At 43.0% G+C, this 22,990-nt stretch overlaps 1 protein-coding gene and 1 pseudogene across 1 annotated transcript in view; one reads left to right on the plus strand and one right to left on the minus strand.

The window, feature by feature from the left end:
- Window positions 1–1,496: 1,496 nt before the first annotated feature.
- Window positions 1,497–22,990, minus strand: part of CUNHXorf36 (chromosome unknown CXorf36 homolog) — a 47,687-nt gene continuing 26,193 nt past the window's right edge. The window contains exons 3-5 of the mRNA XM_011380039.1: window positions 4,585–4,758; window positions 2,956–3,244; window positions 1,497–1,837 (exon numbers count right to left, since the gene is read on the minus strand). Coding sequence (XP_011378341.1) covers window positions 1,497–1,837; window positions 2,956–3,244; window positions 4,585–4,758 — 804 coding nt within the window. The remainder of the gene's footprint in view (window positions 1,838–2,955; window positions 3,245–4,584; window positions 4,759–22,990) is intronic.
- LOC111731595 lies at window positions 3,961–4,079 on the plus strand (annotated as a pseudogene).

The following is a 22,990-nucleotide window of genomic DNA, read 5'->3' on the forward strand; positions in this document are numbered from 1 at the left end:
CTCTTCCTCCCTGGATCTCAGTTTTCCCATCTGCAACATGAAGCTTAAGCCAGGCATTTTTAAAAGAGAGGCCAATTGAGAGGCCCCTGCGGTAGAAGTCCCTGGCAGGGAGGCTGGGCAAAGGTCCAAAGAGCCCCTGACTAATGTTTGAGAAGCTAGAGCAAGAATATACATGAAGGCCCATATACCATGTGGCTAAATTTTTAAAAGGTATATGTCCAACTAACATACTGTTGAATAAAATATATTCTTTTGGCTAACCTTGAAAAAATTTATAATGACCTGTAAGACCACATTTGAATGAAAATTCTTGGACTCCTTAAAGTCCTGCGTTGGAGGCCACAGTATGGAGAAAGCTGTCCTGGTCCTGGCTATGGCTGCAATGAGAATGTCTACTCACAGTCCTCCTGCTCCAGGGTGCAGAATTGGCTAAGTGCCCCTTGCTGAATTTTGAAATCCGTCTTTGCGTTTGGGCTGAGGCCATGCTTCCTATGGGCTTTTCCTTACAGCAGGGGTATAGGGCTGCCCATTCTTGGGAGACTTGGGCCTCATCTGATGGCTGGCTTTGGCTTAAGGACACCCTGAAAGTCTTGCTGAAGCTTTCTTTTATTGTGCAAATGACAGTCTTGGATACTTCCACAGGACCTTCTTTCTGTCCTTCAGGTTTAGACTTCCACAGGACCTTCTTTCTGTCCTTCAGCTCCGCCTGCTGCCTCTCTCAGCTGTCTCTGGCTCCCTCTTTCTTTCCTCCCACACAAGCATCTTTGTTAATACAATCCTTGCCCGTTTCATCCTGTCTTGACACCTGCTTTTCCAAGGACCCTGATGAATATTGACCCCCAGCCTACCCCGCTGACTCCTTCCCACACAGAAGGTGCTTCACTTGCACATGTATGGGGCCCCAGGCATCCAGGGCATGGTTCTGTCTGTGTGTGTCCTTGGCCTGCAGTCTTCTTACCCTGGGATGATGTGGTTATTGTGGCAGAAGGACTAGTGCAGGGGCATAGGGAGCACTAAGGAGGATTTCTTGTCTGTTTAAAGTGCTACTTGCAGTGGGCCTCACCTTCCCAAAACCTTCCCTTCACTCCAGCCTCTTGACCTCCATGGTTCTGTTTCATTCACCCTGCCTGTGCACAGTTCTGGAACATACCTTATAACCACCTGGGCTGGGGGAAAGAAGTATATGTCTCTGGCCCTTCCAATCTGTGCCTTCTTTCACTAACTCGGGAGTCTGGTGGAGAACAGAGGAAACTGGGGCTCACAGTTTGAGTGAGTGTCCACTACTCCTGGGCTCTTCCACGATGGCCCAGTCAGCGGGGCAATCATACCATGTTGCACAACTGCCTTCTGGTCGTTGGAACATTCCTTAGTCCCTGGGAAATGAATGTGAATTTTTTCTAATGTCTAAAATGGATCTGCTTCTTTCAACCTTGCAACAATTTCACCTGGGACTGGAGAGTCAAGGATGTTGTCCCTGGAGCCAAGGCTCCAGTCCCTCAGAACTTATCATTATACTTGCAGTCTGGGTAGCGGTAGGCAAATCTGGGGTCACAGGTTCTCAGGAGTCTCAAGATGTCCTTCAGTTGGCTGGCAGCCCCAAGGACTTCGGGGTCTGGGCGGATTCCCTCCCCACACTGAGCGAGGAGGACATCTATCCGCTCCTGCACCAGGGAGGGGAACTTTCCCTGGAGAAGTCGAGGCAGCACCTGCTGACACACCAGTACCAGGCTCTGCTTTTCAGGGATGGTGTCACAAGAGGGCAGTTTGGCTTGGCAATCAGCAACCAGGCAGCTAAAGATGTCTTTATTCTCTCCTGCCATGGTGGATGCTTGACTGCCTAGAAGAGAAGTAGGAAATGTTGCACACCTTACAACCTGTTTTCCTTGGGAGAGGTGCCACTAATTAGAATTGCTGGGCAAAGTGGTTTAGTCTCCTAGCATCTCCAAGAGATTTAGGGTTGAGGGACACCATGGCCCCTGCTGAGAACAACATGGGAAGAACTCTCTTTGCTACAATAGGATGAGGCCTGGGCATAGAAATTGCACTTATCTCTAGCAGAAGTTGGGCTTACAATTGTAGGGCTCACCTCCATATTGTGATTTTTCCATTCTTATTACTGAATCAGGGAACTAAGAAAATTAATAGGACAACTTTCACTTGCCTTTTTTAAATACAAAGTTGGGAGAAAGCACAGGTAATCCATAATATGCATTCAGTGGGTTGTCATGGGACTCGATGTTCAGTGATTTACATATCCTGAATATTTGGCAATCAGCCTCATTTCTGCTAGTAAAGGCAAACCAGGAAATGAGTAAGTGTGATTTAATTGGTCTATCTTCATAGGGCCTTCTCATATAAAGAATCCTCTGTCCTATTATTGGGCTCAGAACATTTGGTCACCGTTAAAGACTGGGATGCTCAAAGGGCTCTAGAACCCCAGATGACTGTGCACACAGTGAGAAACATGATTCACTCATATAACTCATGTGGCGCCATGCTTTTAAATTTCAAACTTTATAAAAAGCAAAGGTGCCAGAATGGATTGCAAACTGTACAAATGAATCAGCCAGATAGTTAAGTTTCAGATAAAGGCTGAAAACAATTGATGAGAAAGGTGCTGAGGGGGAGATGGATATAGGAGTGGTATATGTGAGAAGGGACAGGTCAGGTCCTCAGGCCACAGAGACCAAATTGGACTACAGCAGTGCCTTTGAGGCCCAGCCACGATGTAAAATACCCTCCATGGACAAGGTCAATGTTACTTCCCATTTGGAGGTAAAGTTGGAGCAGAGACGCTAAAGGGGGAGAGGGTCATTTGACACGAACTTGGGCTGCTCTCACCATGAAACACGGAGACTGTAAAAGCCCAGTGGTGCTATTCTCTGTCATCCCAACAAGCTCCTGTCACCCTGACATCCCCTCTGACAGCTGCTCTGCCAGGCCCATGCTGGGTACCTTCCTGCTTGTCGATGACGCCCAGAGCACTGGCATCCCTGATGAACAGATGCCCGTTGTTAAAGATGCCAAACATGGTGGCATCCACATGGGTAAAGTAGAGGAAGTAGTTCAAATCGTTGCTTCTCAGAGACTCCAGGACCCCAAGGAGCTGGTAGGCTAGGTCGGCTGTCTGGTCTGGGGGGGCACCATAGAATTCCTGCAGTAGGCTGGTGCTGGTGCTGACCAGGAATCGGCCACAGGAGCCCAGATACTTGGGCAGCGGCCACCCCTCAGCGCCAGGGAAGATCTGTCAAGCAGGGAAGAAGAGGAGGTATTAGAGGAATGGAGAGAAAAAACTCACAGAGACAGCTCCCTTGCTACCTCCATCCCCTGCCCCCCACCCCACGTTTCTCAGTGCAGGCACACAGAAAGATCAGCTTCAAACAGGCACCCTCCTTCTCAAAACATGTCAGCAAAGTGTCCCTCAAATTTTTCTATATCTCTTGGAACAAAGCAACACTCCCTCTGTCCCCTACTCCCGTTTTTAGATGAAGAGATTCAGAAAAGGAAGCTCTTATTTCCATGTAGTGGATGCATTTCCACAGAGTGTCCCCAGGTGAGATATGAGAATGTTAAGGCACTTGCCAGGGTTTAGAAAAGATTCAGATTCAAGGGAATATATTTATTTTAAGAGTTATATAGTTGAAAAAAATATGACTAGTATTTGAGATTTCACAGATATCACTGCATAGGAAGAGGCCAAGGAGAGAAAAATAGGGCCAACTTAAGGCCTATTGAGGAAAAATATTCTTCAAAATAACAGTATAGGCACCAGGTTCTGTGATAGGCCAAAAATCGTGAAGGCTCCCCTTGGGTGACACAAGTTTTGGGAACCACTGCGCAAGCCCAGAGTTTCTCTCTTCTATCCTCTCTCCAGTCTTGTTGACCAGTTTATCCTCAGGCTCTAGTGCACTCTCATTTATTTGACCATTCCCATGTTGTTGGTCATTTAGATTACTTGCAGTCTACAGCCAGGCCACCCTGAACAAGCCCTATCCCGTCTGATCTCAGAAGCTAAGCAGGGTCGGGCCTGGTTAGTATTTGGATGGGAGACCACCTAGGAAGATCAGGTGCTGTAGGCATAAAAAATAAAATAAAAAATAAGGGATTGTAAGCTGACAAGGTCCTTTCACTCTGTGAGGTCAACCAAGGGTTGCCTCGCCAAAAAAAAAAAAAAAATGTTACTTGCAGTTTATTTTCTCCTTTCCAACCACAGCCCCAGGGTACATCTGGAGGAGGAGGGGTCATTCTTTGGCTATTTCCCTACCTCCTTGGCTTGCTCAAATCTTACTGATCTTTGAGGCACAGATCAGAGTTGCCCTTCACAGAGCCCTTCCAGGCTGCAGTGATGGTGGCTGTTATCTCCATCTCATCCCTCTGGCTCCCACATGTCTTTCCTCTACAGCAACCACAGCGCTTTCTCCAGCAGAAGCCAAAGTGTATTTACTGAGTGCCACGAAGGCACTAACATGGTTTGGTGGCCCCAAGGCGTGCAGTAAATAGGAAAAGAGCTCAACCCAGGGCTGCCCCTTTCAGAGTCTAAAGTGAACTCCTTCCCTGGAGGGGCTTTCTGGGGTCTCTGTGTACCTGTAGGAAGATGGGATGCGCGTTGACAGCCAGTGTGTAGAGCAGACGCAACTTGTCGCGATCCGTGAAGTGGTCCATGAAGATGCTACCGGCATCGGCCACCTCTGCATAGCGCCGGACCACGCGGTCCAGGAGTCGCTGTGACGGGCAGAGCAGAAGAGGGCTGGACAGGCCCTGCGAGGGAGGGTGAGAGAGACCGCAAAGGGTGCTGACCACTCATGTCACCTGCAAGACAGGGCTCTGGCAGGCCCTGATGGTGGGGGACACTTTGGGGTGAAGGGGTTCTGGGGAGGAAAGGTCCCAGGCAGGGGGAGGAGAGCTGGGCTTAGCGCTACTGGGGGGCAGCGTGGGAGGGGGACGGAAAAGATCATCGAGGTGGGGAGGAGGGCAAAACACCCCTGGGGGGTGGGGCAGGAGGGAGCCAAGCAGGTTACCTGGGAGGGGGCAGCAGTGAGGGGCGAGGAGGACCCAAGAGCAGAGGAGAAGGGCTTGAGCTGTCCTGGGGATAGAGGATGAGGGCACTGAGAAGGCAAGATACTCCCAGCAGGCAGGCAGTTGGAATCTTGGCGTGCCTGTACCCACCCATCTTAGGGCCCCCACCCTGCCCTTCCACACAGATCTTATCTCAGGCTGAGTTAATGAGTTAGGGCCCCTTGCAATTGGCCTTTTGGATCCCTTCCAGCATTTCAATAAGATGTCACCACAGTTATGATGGTGTTGCTTTGTTCTTCTTGGGATAAAATTGAGAGATAAGGACCTAGACTTTCTTTCCATGACCTAGTCCTCTCTTACATCTTTCTCCTCACACTGATGAAAGAAAAGAAACATAGTTAAGAACAGGGCCCTGGGGCCCAGTCTGCCAGAACGCAACCCTGGCTCCACATGTACCAGCTAGCTGTGTGACCTTGGACAAGTTACTTAGTCTTCCTGTACCTTTGATTCTAAAGTGAGTATACCAGTAATAGCACCCTAAGAGGGCATGAGGATCAAATAAGTTGATAGATATAAAATACTAGAACAGTGTCCAGTGAGCAGTAAGCACTCAATAAATGCTATCTGCTCTCAGTAAATTAAAAAATTTAAATTCCAAGCACAGAGAATAGTGATGATAGCCAATGATAGCAATGATAACAAGAGTCAGACTTTGTGAGTGAGAACAGGGCTTTCAAGTTCAAAGAGCCTGGCTTTGAAGATCAAAATTAAAGCCTGAAAGTTCCAGGGCAGAATGTGTATCCACAGTGTGTCTGTATACTGTGTTTACAGGTGGTCTGCCTAGGGGAGTCTCTGGCTGAATGAGCCGTTGTGTTAGGTGGCTAAGGACAGTCTCCAGAGCCCTGAGCACCCTAGTGTGGGGCAAGGACAGCAGACTGGAGTCTTCAATCTTCCCAGTGGGAACTCAGGAGGGTGAGAAGAACTTCGGGGGCCTTGAGATTGGAGCTTGGAGTTTGGAGAAGGCCTGGACAGGTCAATAGGGTAGGATGTCCAACCATCCTGGTTTGCTTGAAACTGAGAGTTTCCTGGGATGTGGAGCTCTCAGTGCTAAAAGTAGAAAACTGAGATGCTTGGTCACACTACCACAGGGCCACATCTGGACTATGGCTTTGGGCAGAGTATGCTCCTGCTCCTAGATGAGGACCAGAGCAGACTGGCAGAGAGAGGCCAGTGTGGATGTTTGTTAAACTACCACGACCTGGGCACCAGATGACCTCCTGGACTGCCCAGGGAAGGAGGGAGGCTGGTTGGAATTCTAAAGTGACTGGACATGCTGGATTGTGACCAAGGTTGCCTGACAGTGTGTAGATGATGCTTTCTAACCCCCAGAGGAGTGGGGACACAAGAGGTCAACTCAAAGAGAGAAAATTAAGAAAATTTCACACATACCTAAAAAATTCCAGTTTTATGCCTCTGTTAGTGTCCAATTCATGTGTTATCCATCCTTTGGAAATGTTTATCGATGAGAGGAGAGCTAGACAATGAGCTGGGTATTTCACATGCTCATTTAATCCTCTTGCGAGCCCCCACAAAGTAGGTACTGTTATGAGCCTCATTTTGCAACTGAGGAATTAGAAGTTTTCAAAGTGTCGGTAAAGGTTGAAGGGTTGGATTTATGATTTGAACCTGCTATGGCCTGCATGTTTGTATCCCTCCCAAAATTCACATGTTGAAACCCTAATCCCCATTGTGATAGTATTTGGAGATGGAACCTTTGAGAGGTAACTAGGTCATGAAGGTGGAGCCCTCATGATGGGACCAGTGCCCATATAAGAGACATAAACAGCTTATTTTCTCTCTATGCTTTCCACCATGTGAAGATACTATTAGAAGACAGCCATCTGCACACTTGAAATAGAGCCTTAGCTAGGAACCAAATTGGCTGGCACTTTGATATTGGACTTCCCAGCCTCCAGAACTGTGAGAAATAAATTTCTGCTGTTTAAGCCACCCAGCCCATGTTATTCTGTTATAGCAGCTTGAGACAGAACCCAATTTGTTAGATTTTAATATCCATGCCCTTTCCCCTGTAATACATCCTGTCTTGCCCCCAGCCCCACATGCTACCCAGGTGGAGACTATAGAAGATGACTTGAAACTATGAGATGCTCTCTTTGCTTCTGATTGTCTTCCCTACACAGCCTGAAATTCCATCATATTGATAACCAATGGTGGTAATGGAGGTAAGTTATTTCTTCTTCTCTTTCAAGAGCCAACCCTTAAATTAAAATACCTCTGGGAGAGGTAGGATGCTAATTGACCATAACAACAACCATATAATCTGTAATAATTACTGTTTAGTATACAACAGGAACTATTCAAAACTCCTTAAAGGTAATATATTCTTTCATTTACTCCTCACAAGAATCCAATGAGGTAGGTACTATTATTGTTCCCAATTTACAGATGGCAATATTGAGATTTAGAGAAATAGTGAGTTGCCCCAAGTCACACATACCTAGTATTTGTACCAAGACAGTACACCAGGTGAGAAGTAGGTGGAGACAGGCAGGAGGACTTGCATTCTTATCTTTACTAGAGATGTAACTGCACAGTTAGCTGAGATCAGGGCACCCATACATTCATTCACCCACCAATGTTTATATCTACCAAGGACCAGAGTGTATTCTGGGCACTGAAGATACAAAGGGGAACTAAGCAGGCTCTGTTCTCCCAAGGCCTGTTGGATGGGAAAGATCATCAAATGCCTAGCAGTTACAGTGTGGTGCAAGGAGAACCATGACTGGGGTGAAGTCAGGGAGCCATGAGCCCATTATAACTTTTATAGGCCTCAGTACTTTTGCCTTCATGGGCCCCTTCCTCCATAAAAAATATTTAAAATTATATTTTGCAACTACATTGGTATGAAAACACATATATTATTAATACTATATATTTAAACATTTTCCTAGACCTAAAAGTTTAGTTTTTTTCCTTCTAATTTTAAAATAAATCAAAACATTTTCATGGGTCCCTCAAAGGCTTGTTGGAAGACAGTAGAGCGAACCTGCAAAGAAAGTGGGAGGAGATTTTATACAAAGGGAGCAGTACATGCAAAAATCTTGAGACGAGAGAGAGTATGCTGGAAACTACAAGTAGGTAAGTACTCCTTGAAGGCAGAGTATCAATAGTGAGAGCGGACACAGAAGTTCAGATAGGAGGAACATTGGAGTCATTTTAAGGAATTTTTAACAAGGGAGTGATATGCTCAGATGTACATTTAGGAAAACACTTCTTGGTGCAGTGTGGAGAATAAATTCAAAGGAATGTAGCCAAGACTGCTAGTTACTTACCCTTGGATTTTAGTGAGGTATATGGCTGCCTAGAATAAAGATTCCATTCTCAGCTTCCATTGCAGCTAGATGTGGTAATGTGACTAGGTATTGGTCCATGAGATATAAGTAGAAATTTCTGGGAGGGGTCCTTAAAGGGAGAGGATGTATTCTTTTTCACTCCTTCCTTCCTAGCTGGAATGTGGAAGTGATGGCTGATGTATGGGCAGCCATCTTAGACCAGGGTGTGTTAAGGGTTATGGAGCAGCAGAATGAAAGTAGCCAGGATTCCTGACAATCACGGAGGCAGTATATAAGTCCTGGATGGCTATGTGTCAGTTTCTTTTATGTAAAAAAGGAGTATATTTTGACCTTGTTTAAGTACAATGTTATTTGAATTTTTGTCACATGCAACTGAACCTAATCCTAAATGTCACAGGAGGAAAAGCATAGGCAGGAATTTTAGTTAGGATGATCCAATGGTTCAGGCATGAGATGACAGAATGAAAAAATTTGAAGATATTTTTGATAGTAGAATTTACAACTCTTGGAGGTGGGCTGAATAGGGGAGGGGAGCAAAGAAAAAGGAGACATCAGAGACAGTACCCAACATAAGGATGGACATCAGAAATATCATTTGCTGAATTGGTTTTAAAACATATTTATAAACTCTTTGACACTTGTGCCATCAAGGGGTGGAGCCTAATTCCCTCCTCTGGCTTCAGAGTACTCCCTCCTAGTGACTAGAAGGTTTACAGTTGTGAGGCTGCATGACTTCTGAGCCTCAACCATAAAAGATGATAGAACTTCTGCCTGGCTCTCTCTTGTACCCAGCCACCATGCTGTAAGGAAGTTCAGGCCACACCGAGAGAAACCAAAATCTCTGGCTCTCACCCCAGCTGAGTGCCTAGGTGACAGCCAGTTCCAACTTGCCAGCCACATGACTGAGCCATCTTGGAAATAGCTCCTCTGGTTCCCTATTGAAACACCTAATGCCTCTTAGAGGCTGGCGAGCCTACCCCACCAAGCCTTGCCCAAATTGCATATTCATGAGCAAAATCAATGAGAGTGGCCACTAAGTTCTGAAGTGGTTTGTTATACAGCAATAAACAACAATATATTTGCTGAGAAGGTTCTGGGCCACCTCTAGAACTATAGCTGGAAAAGTCTTTTAAACCACCTTGTACCCCAACCTCCCTTTATGGTAGAGGCAGCCTCTTCCTAAGGACCCACTCACAGAGTGGGGTTCCATATGCTTCTGTTTGCTGTGCACTGGCCAAGTACAAGCCCACAATTATATTGGCCAATGGCAAACACAATTGGGAAACCAAAGATTTTCAATTAAATAATGATTCATTTAAAAACCAAAGGCAGAGGCAGCAAAAAACCCTGGGCTAAACAATGTGGGAATCCTTTACTTGCATGGCTACCAGTGAAGGGATGCAAATTTCAGGAATTTTGGAAAGGAAACATGGTGGAGAGAGAAGACCCCTGATCTCTCCCCTTGAAACAATAATAAGCTGAACATCTAAAACTCAACAAAAAACACTCAAAATGCACACGAGCACATCTGAGCATGGGATCTGCGAATAAGAGCTACCACAAGTCACAATCCTGAGTGTCGAGCGGTAGACTGGGAGAAATAAAGAAACTGCCTGTCACAGCTGCAGGAATTCCTTGTAGAGGGAGGGGAAGGGGAGAAGATGCGACAACTTCCCTGAACACTGCTGCTTGGGAGGGTTTGTGAGTTTCACACAGCCAGAGGCAGGGCCCAGTTATCAGGGCAGAAAGCAGAAAAAAAAAACCAGTTGATTTTTACTGGCCACAGTTGCAAAACTGAGGCTGAGCCGCAGCCCCCAATCTCCAGCGCAGAGGGATCCTCCCCGCATACCTTCCATCACTGATCACCACGAAACCCCAAGGGAATCTGAGCAAATGCTACCAAAACTGTTGCTAATACTGACAGGGACTGAAACTGACAGTAGCGAGTGTGATTAAATATCTATCAGAAAATAAAAAGACATTTTTAAGGCTTTATATAAAGCAGAGATCCAAGAGGCTTAGACACCACCTACTGGAAACCAAAAGAAAAGCATATTCCTTGCCCCAGGCTAAAGAGCGACCTTTATATAATAAATCTTCTTTCGGGAAAAAAAGCAGAATACATTTCCATTAATGCCCAGGCAGAGAAATAGTCCATTAAACACCATGAACAACCAAGGTGACAAGGCACCTCAGAAAGAAAGAGAAAAGTCTCCAGAAAATAAGCTTACAGACATAGAAATATGCAACATAAATGACAGAGAATTTGGGATGGTACTTCAGAAAAAACTCAGTGAGTTCCAAAACGAGTCATAGCAACAATTTCAGGAATTGCAAAAACAGCTAGATGAGCAGAGCAAGGAGATTGAAACCCTCAAAAAGAACCAAATAGAACTTCTGGAGATAAACAACACACTGCAAGAGCTGGAAAATGAAATAACAAGCTTGAGAAATAGAGTCGACCTAATGGAGGAAAGGATCAGTGATATTGAAGACAGAAATCTAAAAATAAATCAGAAGGAAGGAGAGAAACTGAAGAATGAAAGAGCTATTCAAGAAGTAGCTGATGACATCAGGAGAGGAAACATAAGAATAATAGGCATTCATGAAGGCAAAGAAAAAAAGCAGGGACTAGAAAGCATTTTCAGACAAATAGTTGACGAGAATTTCCCAAATCAAGGAAATGAGCTGGAGCTTGGAATTCAAGAAGTCAACAGAACACCCAATTATCTCAACCCCAAAAGGCCTTCACCAAGACACATTGTATTAAAGTTATCAAAATCAGAATAACAAAGATAGAATTTTCAAGGCACCTAGGGAGAATAAAACAGTAACTTATGAAGATAAACCCATTAGATTATCCTCTCAGTGCAAACCTTATGAGCCAGAAAGGAATGGAATCGAATATTTAAACAATTAAGTGAAAGGAACTACCAGCCAAGAATAATGTATCTAGATAAGGTCTCCTTTAGATATGAAAGAGAAATTAAGACCTTTCCAGACATACAAAAATTGAGGGAATTCTCCACTACGAGGCCTGCACTACAGGAGATACTGAAAGGGATGAACCCAACTAAAACAAAGTGACAAAAAAAGAAAGAAAACATAATTAGGAATAAAGTGACTATCAGGCAAATAGAAGCAGAGGAGTGCAACCCTTCCTAAGAACAAGGCATTATAAGCTTAAATAATAAGAAGAGAATTGTTATAGCATGATACTAATGAACATTCAGCATACATAGGGACAAACTGAGGTAACGATGACTGAAAGGCCCTCACCAAAACACATTGTATTAAAATTATCAAAAATCAAAGACAGAGACAGAATTCTCAGGGCAGCCAGGGAGAAGAAAATGGTACTTATAAAGAAAAACCCATTAGATAGTCATTGGACTTCTTGGCGCAGACCATACAAGCCCAAAAAGAATGGAATCAAATATTTCACTATTAAGCAAAAGGAACTACCAGCCTAGAATAATGTATCCAGCTAAGCTCTCCTTTAGATTTGAAGAAGAAATTAAGATCTTTCCAGACATACAAAAATTGAGGGAATTCTCCACTATGAGGCCTACATTACATGAAATACTAAAAGGGGTCAGCTCACTAAAAGCAAAAATGACAAAAAAATACATAATTAGGAGTAAAGTAACTATCAGGCAAATAGAAGCAGAGGAGTGCAACCCTTACTAAGAACAGGGTGTTATAAACTTAAAAAATAAGAAGAGAATTGTTATAACAAGATAGTAATGAACGTTCAGCATACATAGGGTCAAATCGAGATAACAATGACTGAAAAAGGGAGGATTCAAATTCACAAATCCACAAAGGGGAATGGAGATAAGGCACACACAGAAGAAAATGAAAAACCGTATATATATATATATATATATATATATATATATATATATATATATATATATATATACACACATACATACATACACACACACACACACACACACACACACACACACACACACACACACACACACACACATATCCTGTACATATTCTTAACGGTAACCACACACCAAAAATCCAGAACTGACATACATAAGACAAGAAGAACCAGAGGCAAAACACACAAAGTCAACCAAAATGAAGGAAAGAGAAACACAAAGACAAGGAAGCAATGGAAACACCAAGCTACCAGAAAGCAAAAGACCAAATGCTATAAGACCTTATTTCAATAATCACCCTAAATGAAAATGGAGTGAATTCACCAATAAAAAGGCACAGAGTTGCAGAATGGATCAAAAAAACAAAACTCAACCACATGCTGCTTCCAGGAGACACATCTGAGCTTCAAAGACAAATACAGACTCAAAGTGAAAGGGTGGAAAATGATGTTTCAAGCAAATGGCATTCAGAGAAAAACGGGAGTAGCGGTACTAAAATCATATGAAATAGACTTCAAAATAAAAAAAGGTAAAGAAAGATACTGAGAGACACTGTATAATGATAAAAGGAATCATGCACCAAGAAGACATAACACTTATTAATATCTATGATCTCAATTACTGAGCCTTGAAATATGTAAAGCAATTACTAACAGAACTAAAAGGAGAAGCAGATCAAAACACTATCGTACTAGGGGACCTAAATACCCCACTGTCGGATATGGAAAGATCATCCAAACAGATAATCAATAAGGAAATAACATCCTTAAATGACACATTAGACCAGCTGGACATAATTGACACATACAGAGCCTTCCATCTCAAAACAACTGCTTATACATTCTTCTCTAGTAAACATGAAACATTCTCAAGAATCGGCCACATACTGGGACACAAAGATAGCCTCAACAAATGTAACAGGCTTGAAATAATACGAACCATATTCTCTAATCATAGTGCTTTGAAACTGGAGATCAACTGCAAAAAGAAAGCAGGAAGAACCACAAATACATGGCGATTAAGCAACATGCTACTGAAGAATAACTGGGCCACAGAAGAAATAAAAAGAGAGAGCAAGAGATACATGAAAAAGGAAGCATAACGATAGCACAACATATCAAAACTTTGGGGACACGGCAAAAGCGGTCATAAGAGGAAAGTTCATATCATTACAGGCCTATCTCCAAAAACAAGAATGAGCTCAAATAAACAACCTAAAGCTTCATCTTCAAAAACTAGAAAAGAAAGAACAAATCAAGCCTAAAGTCAGCAGAAGGAAAGAAATAATCAAAATTAGAGCAGAAATAAATAAAATTAAAACAAACAAACAAAAAAACCAATAAAACAAATAAATGCAACAAAGAGCTGGTTCTTTGAGAAGGTTAATAAAATTGACAAACCCCTGGCTAGATTCACTAAAGAAAAAAAGAGAAAGGACACAAATAAACAAAATCAAGAACGAAAGAGGGGAAATTACAACTGATATCGGAGAAACACAAAGGATCATACAAGAATACTATGAAAAAGTATATAACACCAAATTTAATAACCTAGAAGAAATGGACCAGTACTTAGAAAAATACAACCTTCCTAGACTGAATCCAGAGGAACTGGAAAATCTAAATAGACTGATCAGCAGGTTGGAAATTGAAACAATCATCAAAAACCTACCAAAACGTAAAAGTGCAGGACCAGACGGCTTCACCAGTGAATTCTACCAAACATTCAAAGAAGAGTTAATACCTATTCTCCTCAAACTCTTCCAAAAAATCAAAGAGGAGGCAATACTTCCCAACCCACTTTATGAGGCAAATATCGCCTTAATACCAAAATGTGGTAAAGTTAACGCAAAAAAAGAAAACTACAGACCAATATCTCTCATGAACACAGTGGCAAAAATCCTAAATAAGATACTAGTGAACAGTCTCCTTGCTCTGCTCATCTAGCTGTTTTTGCAATTCCTGAAATTGTTGCTATGACTTGTTTTGGAACTCACTGAGTTTTTTTTCCAAAGTACCATCCCAAATTCTGTCATTTAAATTGCATATTTCTATGTCTGTAAGCTTATTTTCTGGAGATTTTTTTCTTTCTTTCTGAGATGACTTGTCACTTTGGTTGTTCATGGTGTTTAATGGGCTATTTCTCCGCCTGGACATTAATGGAAATGTATTCTGCTTTTTTTTTTTTTTTCTGAAAGAAGATTTATTATATACTGGTTGCTCTTTAGCCTGGTGCAAAGTGTTTGCTTTTCTTTTGGTTTCTACTAGGTGGTGTCTAAGCCTCTTGGATTCCTGATTTATATAAAGACTTCAAAATGTCTTTTTATTCTTATAGATATTTAATCACGCTCACTACTGTCAGTTTCAGTCCCTGTCAATGTTACATACAGTTTCAATAGCGTTTGCTCCGATTCCCCTGGGGCTCTGCGATGTTCGATCTCGGAGAGTATGGGGGGCAGTTCCTTCTGGATTGGGGGTAAGGGACTGTGGCTCAGCCTCAGTTTTTCAACCACGGCTGGTAAAAATCAACTGTTGTTTTTCTGCTGTCTTGTTTTTCTGCCTTTTGCTCTGATGACGGGGCCCTGCCACTGGCCGCAGGGAGCTAACAGCTTTCTCAGGCAGGGCTGTTCATGGAATTCGCTGCTCTCCTTCTCCTCTCTCTTTCCTCCTACATGTAGCTCCAACAGCTGCTTCTTTATTTCTCCCAGTCCACTGCCCGACACTCAAAATTCTGTGATAGCTCTTCTGTGCAGATCCTGTGCAAATTCTTGTGATAGCTCTTCTGTGCAGATCCTATGCTCAGACATGCTGGTGTGCTGTTTGAGTGTTCTTTGTTGAGTTTTAGATGTTCAGCTTATTGTTGTTTCAAGGGGAGAGATCTGGGTATGGCTTTCACTCCGCCATGTTTCCAAAGATTTCAATTCTCTCTCCTTTAAGTTACATATTTCTATGTCTATAAGCTTATTTTCTGGAGATTTTTCTTTTTCTTTCTGAGATGCTTTGTCACCTTGGTTGTTCATGGTGTTTAATGGACTATTTCTCTGCCTGGGCATTAATGGAAATGTATTCTGCTTTTTTTCCCGAAAGAAGATTTATTATATAAAGGTCTCTCCTTAGTCTGCTGTAAAGAAGTCACTCTTCTTTTGGTTTCCAGTAGGTAGTGTCTAAGCCTCTTGGATCCTGCTTTATATAAAGCCTTCAAAATGTCTTTTTATTCTTATAGATATTTAATCATGCTCACTACCATCAGTTCCAGTCCCTGTCAGTGTTAGCAACAATTTCGGTAGCATTTGCTCTGTTTCCCCTGGGGCTCCGCGGTGTTTGGTCTTGGAGGGTATGGGGGTAGGGTCCCTCTAATTTGGGGGTTGGGAGCTGTGGCTTAGCCTCGGTTTTGCAACCACAGCCGGTAAAAATCAACTCTTGATTTTCTGCCAACCAAGTTCTCTGACTTCTGCCCTGATGACTGGGCCCTGCTGTTGCCTACAGGGAGCTCACAGCTTTTCCAGGCAGAACTCTTCAGGGAACTCGCTACATCAAAATTATAGTGTTTATAGGAGCTAATAAAGAACCACATATTACTATATCAGATTCTGGGTTTTAAAAATGCTTTAATAAGTATTACAATATAATTGGGATTTTATGCAATTAGAAGCATTATTTTGAGGAGTCCATAGGGCTCACCAGACTGCCAAAGAGGTCCAAAGAGACACAGGAAAGCTAAGGAACCCCTGGAGAATTCAGGAGAAGCTTCATAGAGGAGACATTTAAATTTATTTTTGAAAGACAAGTAGAGGTTCCTGAGGCGGATGAGCTGGGGAAAATAGGCACTGGTACTCTATTGAGTATCACCGAGGGAAGTGCAGTTTGAGTAGAAAAGCTCACAAGAAACCTTGGAGAACACCAAAATGTAAGGAATAGGCAGAAGAAGAAGGGAGGCCAGAGATGTTTAAGAGCAACTTTTGAGAAGTAGAAATAAAAGCACAAAAGAGTGATGTTTAGAAAATCAAGGGAGGCAAGTTTCAAGGGCAAACTGTGTTAGGATACTTTCAGCTGGGAAAATCCAATTGCTTATAGTAAGCAAAATTATCTTACAAAGTCCAGAGGAAGGGCAGACTCCTATGCGTCAAAAATCTCATCAAAGACTCAGTCTCTTTTCTCGGCTTTCAACAGAGTCTCTGCTCCTTGCCTCCTAGAAAGCCAAGCAGCCTACCAAACCAGAAAAGGGTGGTTTTATTGAGGCCCAAGGAAGGGGCAGTGGGTTAGGATCGGAATATTGGCCCAACTGCAACTCTGCTTTCCTTCTGCAAGAGAGGATTATAGAATGGCAGGAAGACTCAGAAAGATAATGTGTATGAATCTCTTTAAAGTACTCAGTGTCTTGAGCCCCTGTATAACTGTATTATCCTCAAGCTCATTTTCCATATTAATCTTCCCACATGGTTCTGGATGACTTTTGGCTGCTTCCAAAAAGTAAATATTACTCAAAAGAAAAAGACTTACCACCAGTGACATATTTAAATACTTGCTCCGGAGATAATAAAAACATGTAAAAGAAAGAACATTAACTGCTCTTAGAAAGAAAATCTAAGACAAGAAGTCCGACTTTCCTTTTTAAGATCAGAAGTCAGCAATTTGAGGGGACAATGTAGCTGAAGGCAGAGTCTGATCAGGACTCTGACCTCTCTTTCCAAAGACATATCCAAATGACCAACAGAGAGCTTCATGATGAAATGAGATTTAGTTTTCCCTTCTCAGATAAAATCTGTTATTTTGTTCTAAAGCTTTAAAGAACATAAAAATAAGACAAACCAAAATTATTTTATGTTCGCAAATTATGGCACACATGCTAAAGACAGCAGATGTGCTGTCTTTTTATTCCCTTGCTTCCCCTTTCCAAGGACCACCACCATCTTCCTCAACAATGGATCCGGCAGGCCACAGACAGTGCCCATGCTGCATAGAATGGTTAGCCAGTGTACTTTTTTCCATGTACAGAAAGGAAAGAGGTTTTCAAAGCTGGCCATCCTGTATATGTTCATTGTGAGACATTCAAACAATATGAAATTGCACAATGCAAAACTGAAAACAATTTCATGTTGTCATCCCCAGAAGCTACCATTGGTATATGTAGGGATACACACATGTAGTGATAACAGAAAAAAACACAGCTCTAAAGTCAGTTTTTCCAGTGAGAAGCCTGCCCTGGACAGCTTGATTTAGAAGCCTGAGGGAAATCTGAAACAAATGAGTTTTTACTTTTAGTGAATTTACTATTGTCAAGCTCTCCTAGCACCCAGAGAGAAGAAGAGAATGTTCTTGTGTTAATAAACCCATGAGTTGACTTTTTGGTTACACACCTAAACACCTTTTACATGATTTAGTCATAATAATGCTTGTGAAGCAGGGTTTAAGTTAGTTATGTATCACAGTTAATGTGTCATAATTAAAATAATGACAATTCAATAACTATCAATTGTTTTGGATAATTAAGCCAAAAGTTACTGAACATTTCTTCAAGATGCATTGTATTCAAAACCATGAAAACCCTTGTTTGGTTTATGTTATTAAGAGAAACAGCTCATAGTTTTTTTGTGCTCCAGTAGAAGAATTTTTTCCCCTTTTAATAAAGTTCTTTTTGGTCAATTTTTCCTCTGAAATTCAGACATAACATGAGACTTCTTGGTTTGTTGACTTTTCATTCTACAAGTGTCTGCCACCACAGTGATTATTTTGCAGAAACTATTTGGATGATTAAAAAGTTTAGACATCCAAAAATATCCTTATAACTCTCAGTCCTGTTACTTTATGATACAGCTTATCCTCTCAGCCATCGTAAACTGGTACTAGAGGAGGGAGGAAATTTTTTAGGCAGTCCCCAAATCATTTCAATTTTGCTTTGAAATCCATAAGATATGGTAGATTTATGGTAGGCACCTCCCCACATTAGGAAGTTTCTCTGTGCTACTGTTTGCCTAGGCTGATCAATTCAGATTCCCTGAAACTCAGCCACTGATAGAAAGTCAGGCTCAAAGGGTAGAAGCAGAGACAGGAAGTCATACAGAAATGGGTCTGGAATTTGGAGTTTGCCTTGTATCATCTCAGAGTGGATAACATATCTAAGAGGATTGAATAGATGTTAAAACAACATCTATGGGGTGAGGGATATATATTACCTTTGCACCAGAAGGCTTATCTCTAGCAGAGCTCTGGTTTCCACATAAAACAGGGGCTCAAACTCTGGTTGACATCCTTTCCTTGGGCATGCCTTCTATTTAGATTCCTGGTACTCTATAGCAGCAGTCCCCAATCTTTCTGGCACCAGGGACTGGTGATCCTGAGAGAATCTAATGTCTGATGATCTGAGGTGGAGCTGAGGCAGTGATTCAAGTGCTGGAGAGCAGCTGCAAATACAGATGAAGCTTCGCTTGCTACCTGCCGCTCACCTCCTGCTGTGTGGCCCAGTTCCTAACAGACCACGGACCAGTATCAGTCTGCGGCCTGGGGATTGGGGACTCTCACTCTAGAGAGTTTCTGGGTTAAGCCTTGATGCGATGGTTGAGAAGTTCTGTTTAAATTGATGGGAAGGGTTCCCAGGAGAGTAATAATGAGGAGCCACCCTGAGTGGGTGGAGTTATGTGGCTTTATCCTTTCTCCTGTCTCTACCAGCACCTTCTGGTGGATCTTCATGCTTGACCTCTCCAGACCACTGACTTCTTTCCTCCATTCTATCTTGGATTCTATTTGCCTGGGAAGGAGTCTCTACCTGGATGGGTGGACAGCCTTCACTCCAAGCTGCAAAAATGAAAAACTGGATTCAACCTTCGAGAGGCAGTATGATGAAGTAGTTACAAGCAAGTCCTTTAGAATTAAGCTACATGGGCTTTATTCCCAGCTCTGTTACTTAATAACTGCATGACCTGGGGCAACCTCTTTAACTAATCTGTGCCTCAGTTTCCTCATGTGTAACTGAGGGATAATACTTAAGGGGACTATATGACTTATCTTCTAAACCTGGACATTTTTGAAAGTGAAAGTGATGACATTAGTGTAAATCAGGACAATAGGCATATGCTGGGACTGTCTCAGGCAAACCTGAATGCATAGTTACCTTAATAATTATGGTACACATCAGGGTGTTGGGAGGGCCAAATCTGTGGGAAAAATGCCTGGTACATGAAAAGGGCTCTTTAAGTACTTGCTATTATTTGCCCCAAAGACAGTGTCTTTCCCAGTTTTTCCATTTCTATATGTGATCCCACCATTCTCCTAGTTTTCCAGGTTAGAATATCTGGAGGTATTTTTGACTTCTTTATCTTAATGGTTGATCTCTCCTGTCTTTGACTCTCCATATTAATTTGTGCTGTGTTCATTGTGACCTATAACATACCTTCTATTGTGTCCATTTGTGGCATTAGTCACCTCTTCCCCAGCTTGCTCTCTATCTGGGCTTAGCTGGCCCAGGGATGTGTTTTAGGTAAGTCCCTTTCCCCTTTTGAGCCTATTTTCTCATATCTCATGTGGGCCTGATGGTAGGTGCTTGGCTTACACCAGGGACACCACTCCATTACTTGGCTCTAGCTGGGTCTCAGGACTTCATAAGCACCTGATATGGCTTTCTTGGATGCATGATAAACACTTCGCTATGCTTTACAGACTGTAAAGTACTTTGTAAACACAGGGTACTGTTGTCAATTTGAGAGGTCAGTGGAGTCAGTGGTAATATTCCCCCTCCCCAAATTTCACAATAAATTGGATCTCTGAGCAGGAAATGAGGTTGCTTTTGAAGGGTCAAACAAATGACCTCTATACTGTGGCTACGATTCACTCAGGACTTTCTTTAAATATGGTAAAACAGATGGAAAACCCAGGAAACCCTGGTAAGTGAGTTCTGGAAGTAATTTCAAGAGATGGGGAGTGAATGTCATCTACTTGTCCCCAATTTGGATTTGGATAGACCAAGTGGACATAAAGGATTAATCAGATTGGATACTCAAACAAGAAAACCTGAGCATCAGAAGTTGGCCTTGAGGTCTGGGGAAGAGGGTGCACAGGGCATGGCCTCTAGCACCACAGCCCATGGGCAGGTGGCTGAGCCACTGAGGATCACCCAGTTGACTCTTCTCTCAGATCAGCACTCACCCTCCACCTTTCTGACTGTGAGCTGTCTTCCATTACGCTTGTCTTCATGCAGAAAGAGGTGTATTCCACTTTGGCTGACAACAATGTCTTTTTAGCAGCCATTTCATTTGCTAGCTCTGTGATTTACTTGGCCAGTATGATTTGGCTTCTCTGTGTGTGTGCTGGCAAGACCACCGAATGGCAGCTCCAAGGGAGCAAGAACTTTGTTTCGTTTACCACTATGTTCCTAGTACTCGGTAGAAAGTTCACATTCAATACATAGTTGTTAAACGATTTAGTGGATAAATTATTGAACACTTAACTCTAGACCGTTGTGAATTTATCAGGGTAAATGCCAGCCTGTGAAGCCCTTTGGGAGGAGCAGAAATGGTGGCCTTTTTGGTGACACACTCATGCATTGCTGTGTTTTATGATCTTTGACACCAATGACAATAAAAGCCATAGCTAAAATTGTCGACTGCTTGTTCTGTTTCAGGCATGGTGCTTTGGGTGTTGCATGTGTTTCCTTGGTGATTTCTCACACTTTGATGGGAGTAGGCACTGTGACAGCTTGCAATGAGGATTCTGTGTGCCAGGATGTTTAGGAACATACCCAGGGTTTCCTACTATGTGATGGAGTCAGGATTTGGACCCAGGCCTGTCTGAATCCCAGGCAGGCCATATTGCCATCTTGAATTGAACCTGCAGCCTCCTTGTTGGGCTTTTTTGTCTCTGGTACTGCCAGGGAATCCCAGCCTCAAGGGCAGGACCTAGATCCCGTGTGTCCTCATTTTTCCAGGAATCTTGATCATCAACAGACCTATGGCAGATGACACGCTTCATGGATGTACCCTCCCCTCCCTACATTCTTTGCCAGCTGTTATGTATATGTGGCTTGGTCCTACCTTTGCCACAAAGCCTCCCTGATCCCACTTCCTTGCCCATCCACCCTGCCACTATTAGTCTCATTCATGGAAAGATCCACTATCCTCAAGACGTCTTTTTTGAGAAATGCAAATTCTCAGACCCTGCCCCAGATTTGCTGAATCAGAACCTCTGGGGGCTGAGGCCCAGAGATGCGTGTGTTAACAAGCCCTCCAGTGGATTTTGATGCCTGCTCAAGTTTGAGAACACTGTTCTATAGAATAAAATTTAGAGCCCCACCTCCCTCTCAGTCTTGCCATTGTAATGTTTACCCACTGCTCTCAACACATACTATAGTCATGAGTCATGACACTTCCTGCTTCTTGCAATTGCACCTTATTCTCACTTTCACATCTTTGCTTTGAATGCTCTTCTTTTATTCTTTGAAACATCGGCCAGTGACATTTTCCCTAGCCCATCCTTCCTCTCCCAGTTCAACTCATACCTCCTCTAAGCCCTAATTTCCTGACTCCCAGCCCTAATTTTCTTCCCTCTCCTGGAGTTTATTACACAAGCCTTGTGCTATGTGTGTTGGATTTCTCTTTAGCTGTTCAGTGCCTTTGGACAGGAATGTTGGATAATCACACTTCTGTTACCTCCTCAGCTCCTAGTTAGGGGTTGGCACTTAGGAGGTCCTTAACAAGCAAATACTAGATTCTAGACTGATTGATGTGCCTCAGTGCACTTACTTAGGGTGTCTGCCCCAACCCATGATTCCTGAGAGACTGAGTCAGGTAGCTGGTGGTCCATCTAAGAATCATGATGTCATGTCATGTTGGGGAGGAGCAGAGAACATGACCACAGAGAGAGATCCAGTCTGCTGAGAAGGCAATGGAGCAGACATGTAAAGAGAAGCAGAGATGAGGGATGACGCTGTTCTGGAGGCAAAGATGGCCTGAGTAGGTGCCTTACCACTTCCTAGTTTTCATGAGGCCTGAATGGATGTACTTCCAGCACAATAAACCTCTTTTTAAAAAACAAATTTTATTTTAATTGGTCTGCAGAGGTTCCTAATCCTTGAAAATACTGACCCCTGATTAAGATACAAACAATTGTTTTCTTTTGGAGACATGCATTGTTGTGGTTAGGTAGGTGACCATCTTATCTAAATTCCCCACAGTGTCCTTACTGTGGCAGAAGCCCTGGTCAGGGCTATCTCCCCTTGCCTACCTGTGCCCCTTACTGCCAAGCCTTTGGGTGCCACAGGCTCACTTGGTGATGATCATGGTCCCCTCTTCCATGGGGTAGCCGGCATCTTGGATGGCCCTGCTGGTGGAAGTAATGGCTAGCTTCCCCCTCCTATTGAAGTTTCTTTCTTTCTTCCCACCTCATTCCTCCATCTCCCTCCACTCCAGGGATTCTAAGGCTTTGGCACTGAAACATTTGTGGGCTGTTCAAAGATTTTCACTGTGGCAGATGAAATAACCATTGTGGCAGGCAACTCAGCTCTGATAGTTGGGACTGGCAGGACAGCTGACACAGAGTAAAACACATTATTTCATGGTTTATTATTCTGATTCAGGTATGCCAAGTCTGGTCATAATTCTCTACTGGCCCATTTTATTTTATGGGCTGCTGGCCTATCTTTCTTTCCTTCCTTCCTTCCTTCCTTCCTTCCTTCCTTCCTTCCTTCCTTCCTTCCTTCCTTCCTTCCTTCCTT

Source organism: Pteropus vampyrus, unplaced genomic scaffold (genome assembly GCF_000151845.1).
Source record: "Pteropus vampyrus isolate Shadow unplaced genomic scaffold, Pvam_2.0 Scaffold387, whole genome shotgun sequence".
NCBI classification, from domain to species: Eukaryota; Metazoa; Chordata; class Mammalia; order Chiroptera; family Pteropodidae; genus Pteropus; species Pteropus vampyrus.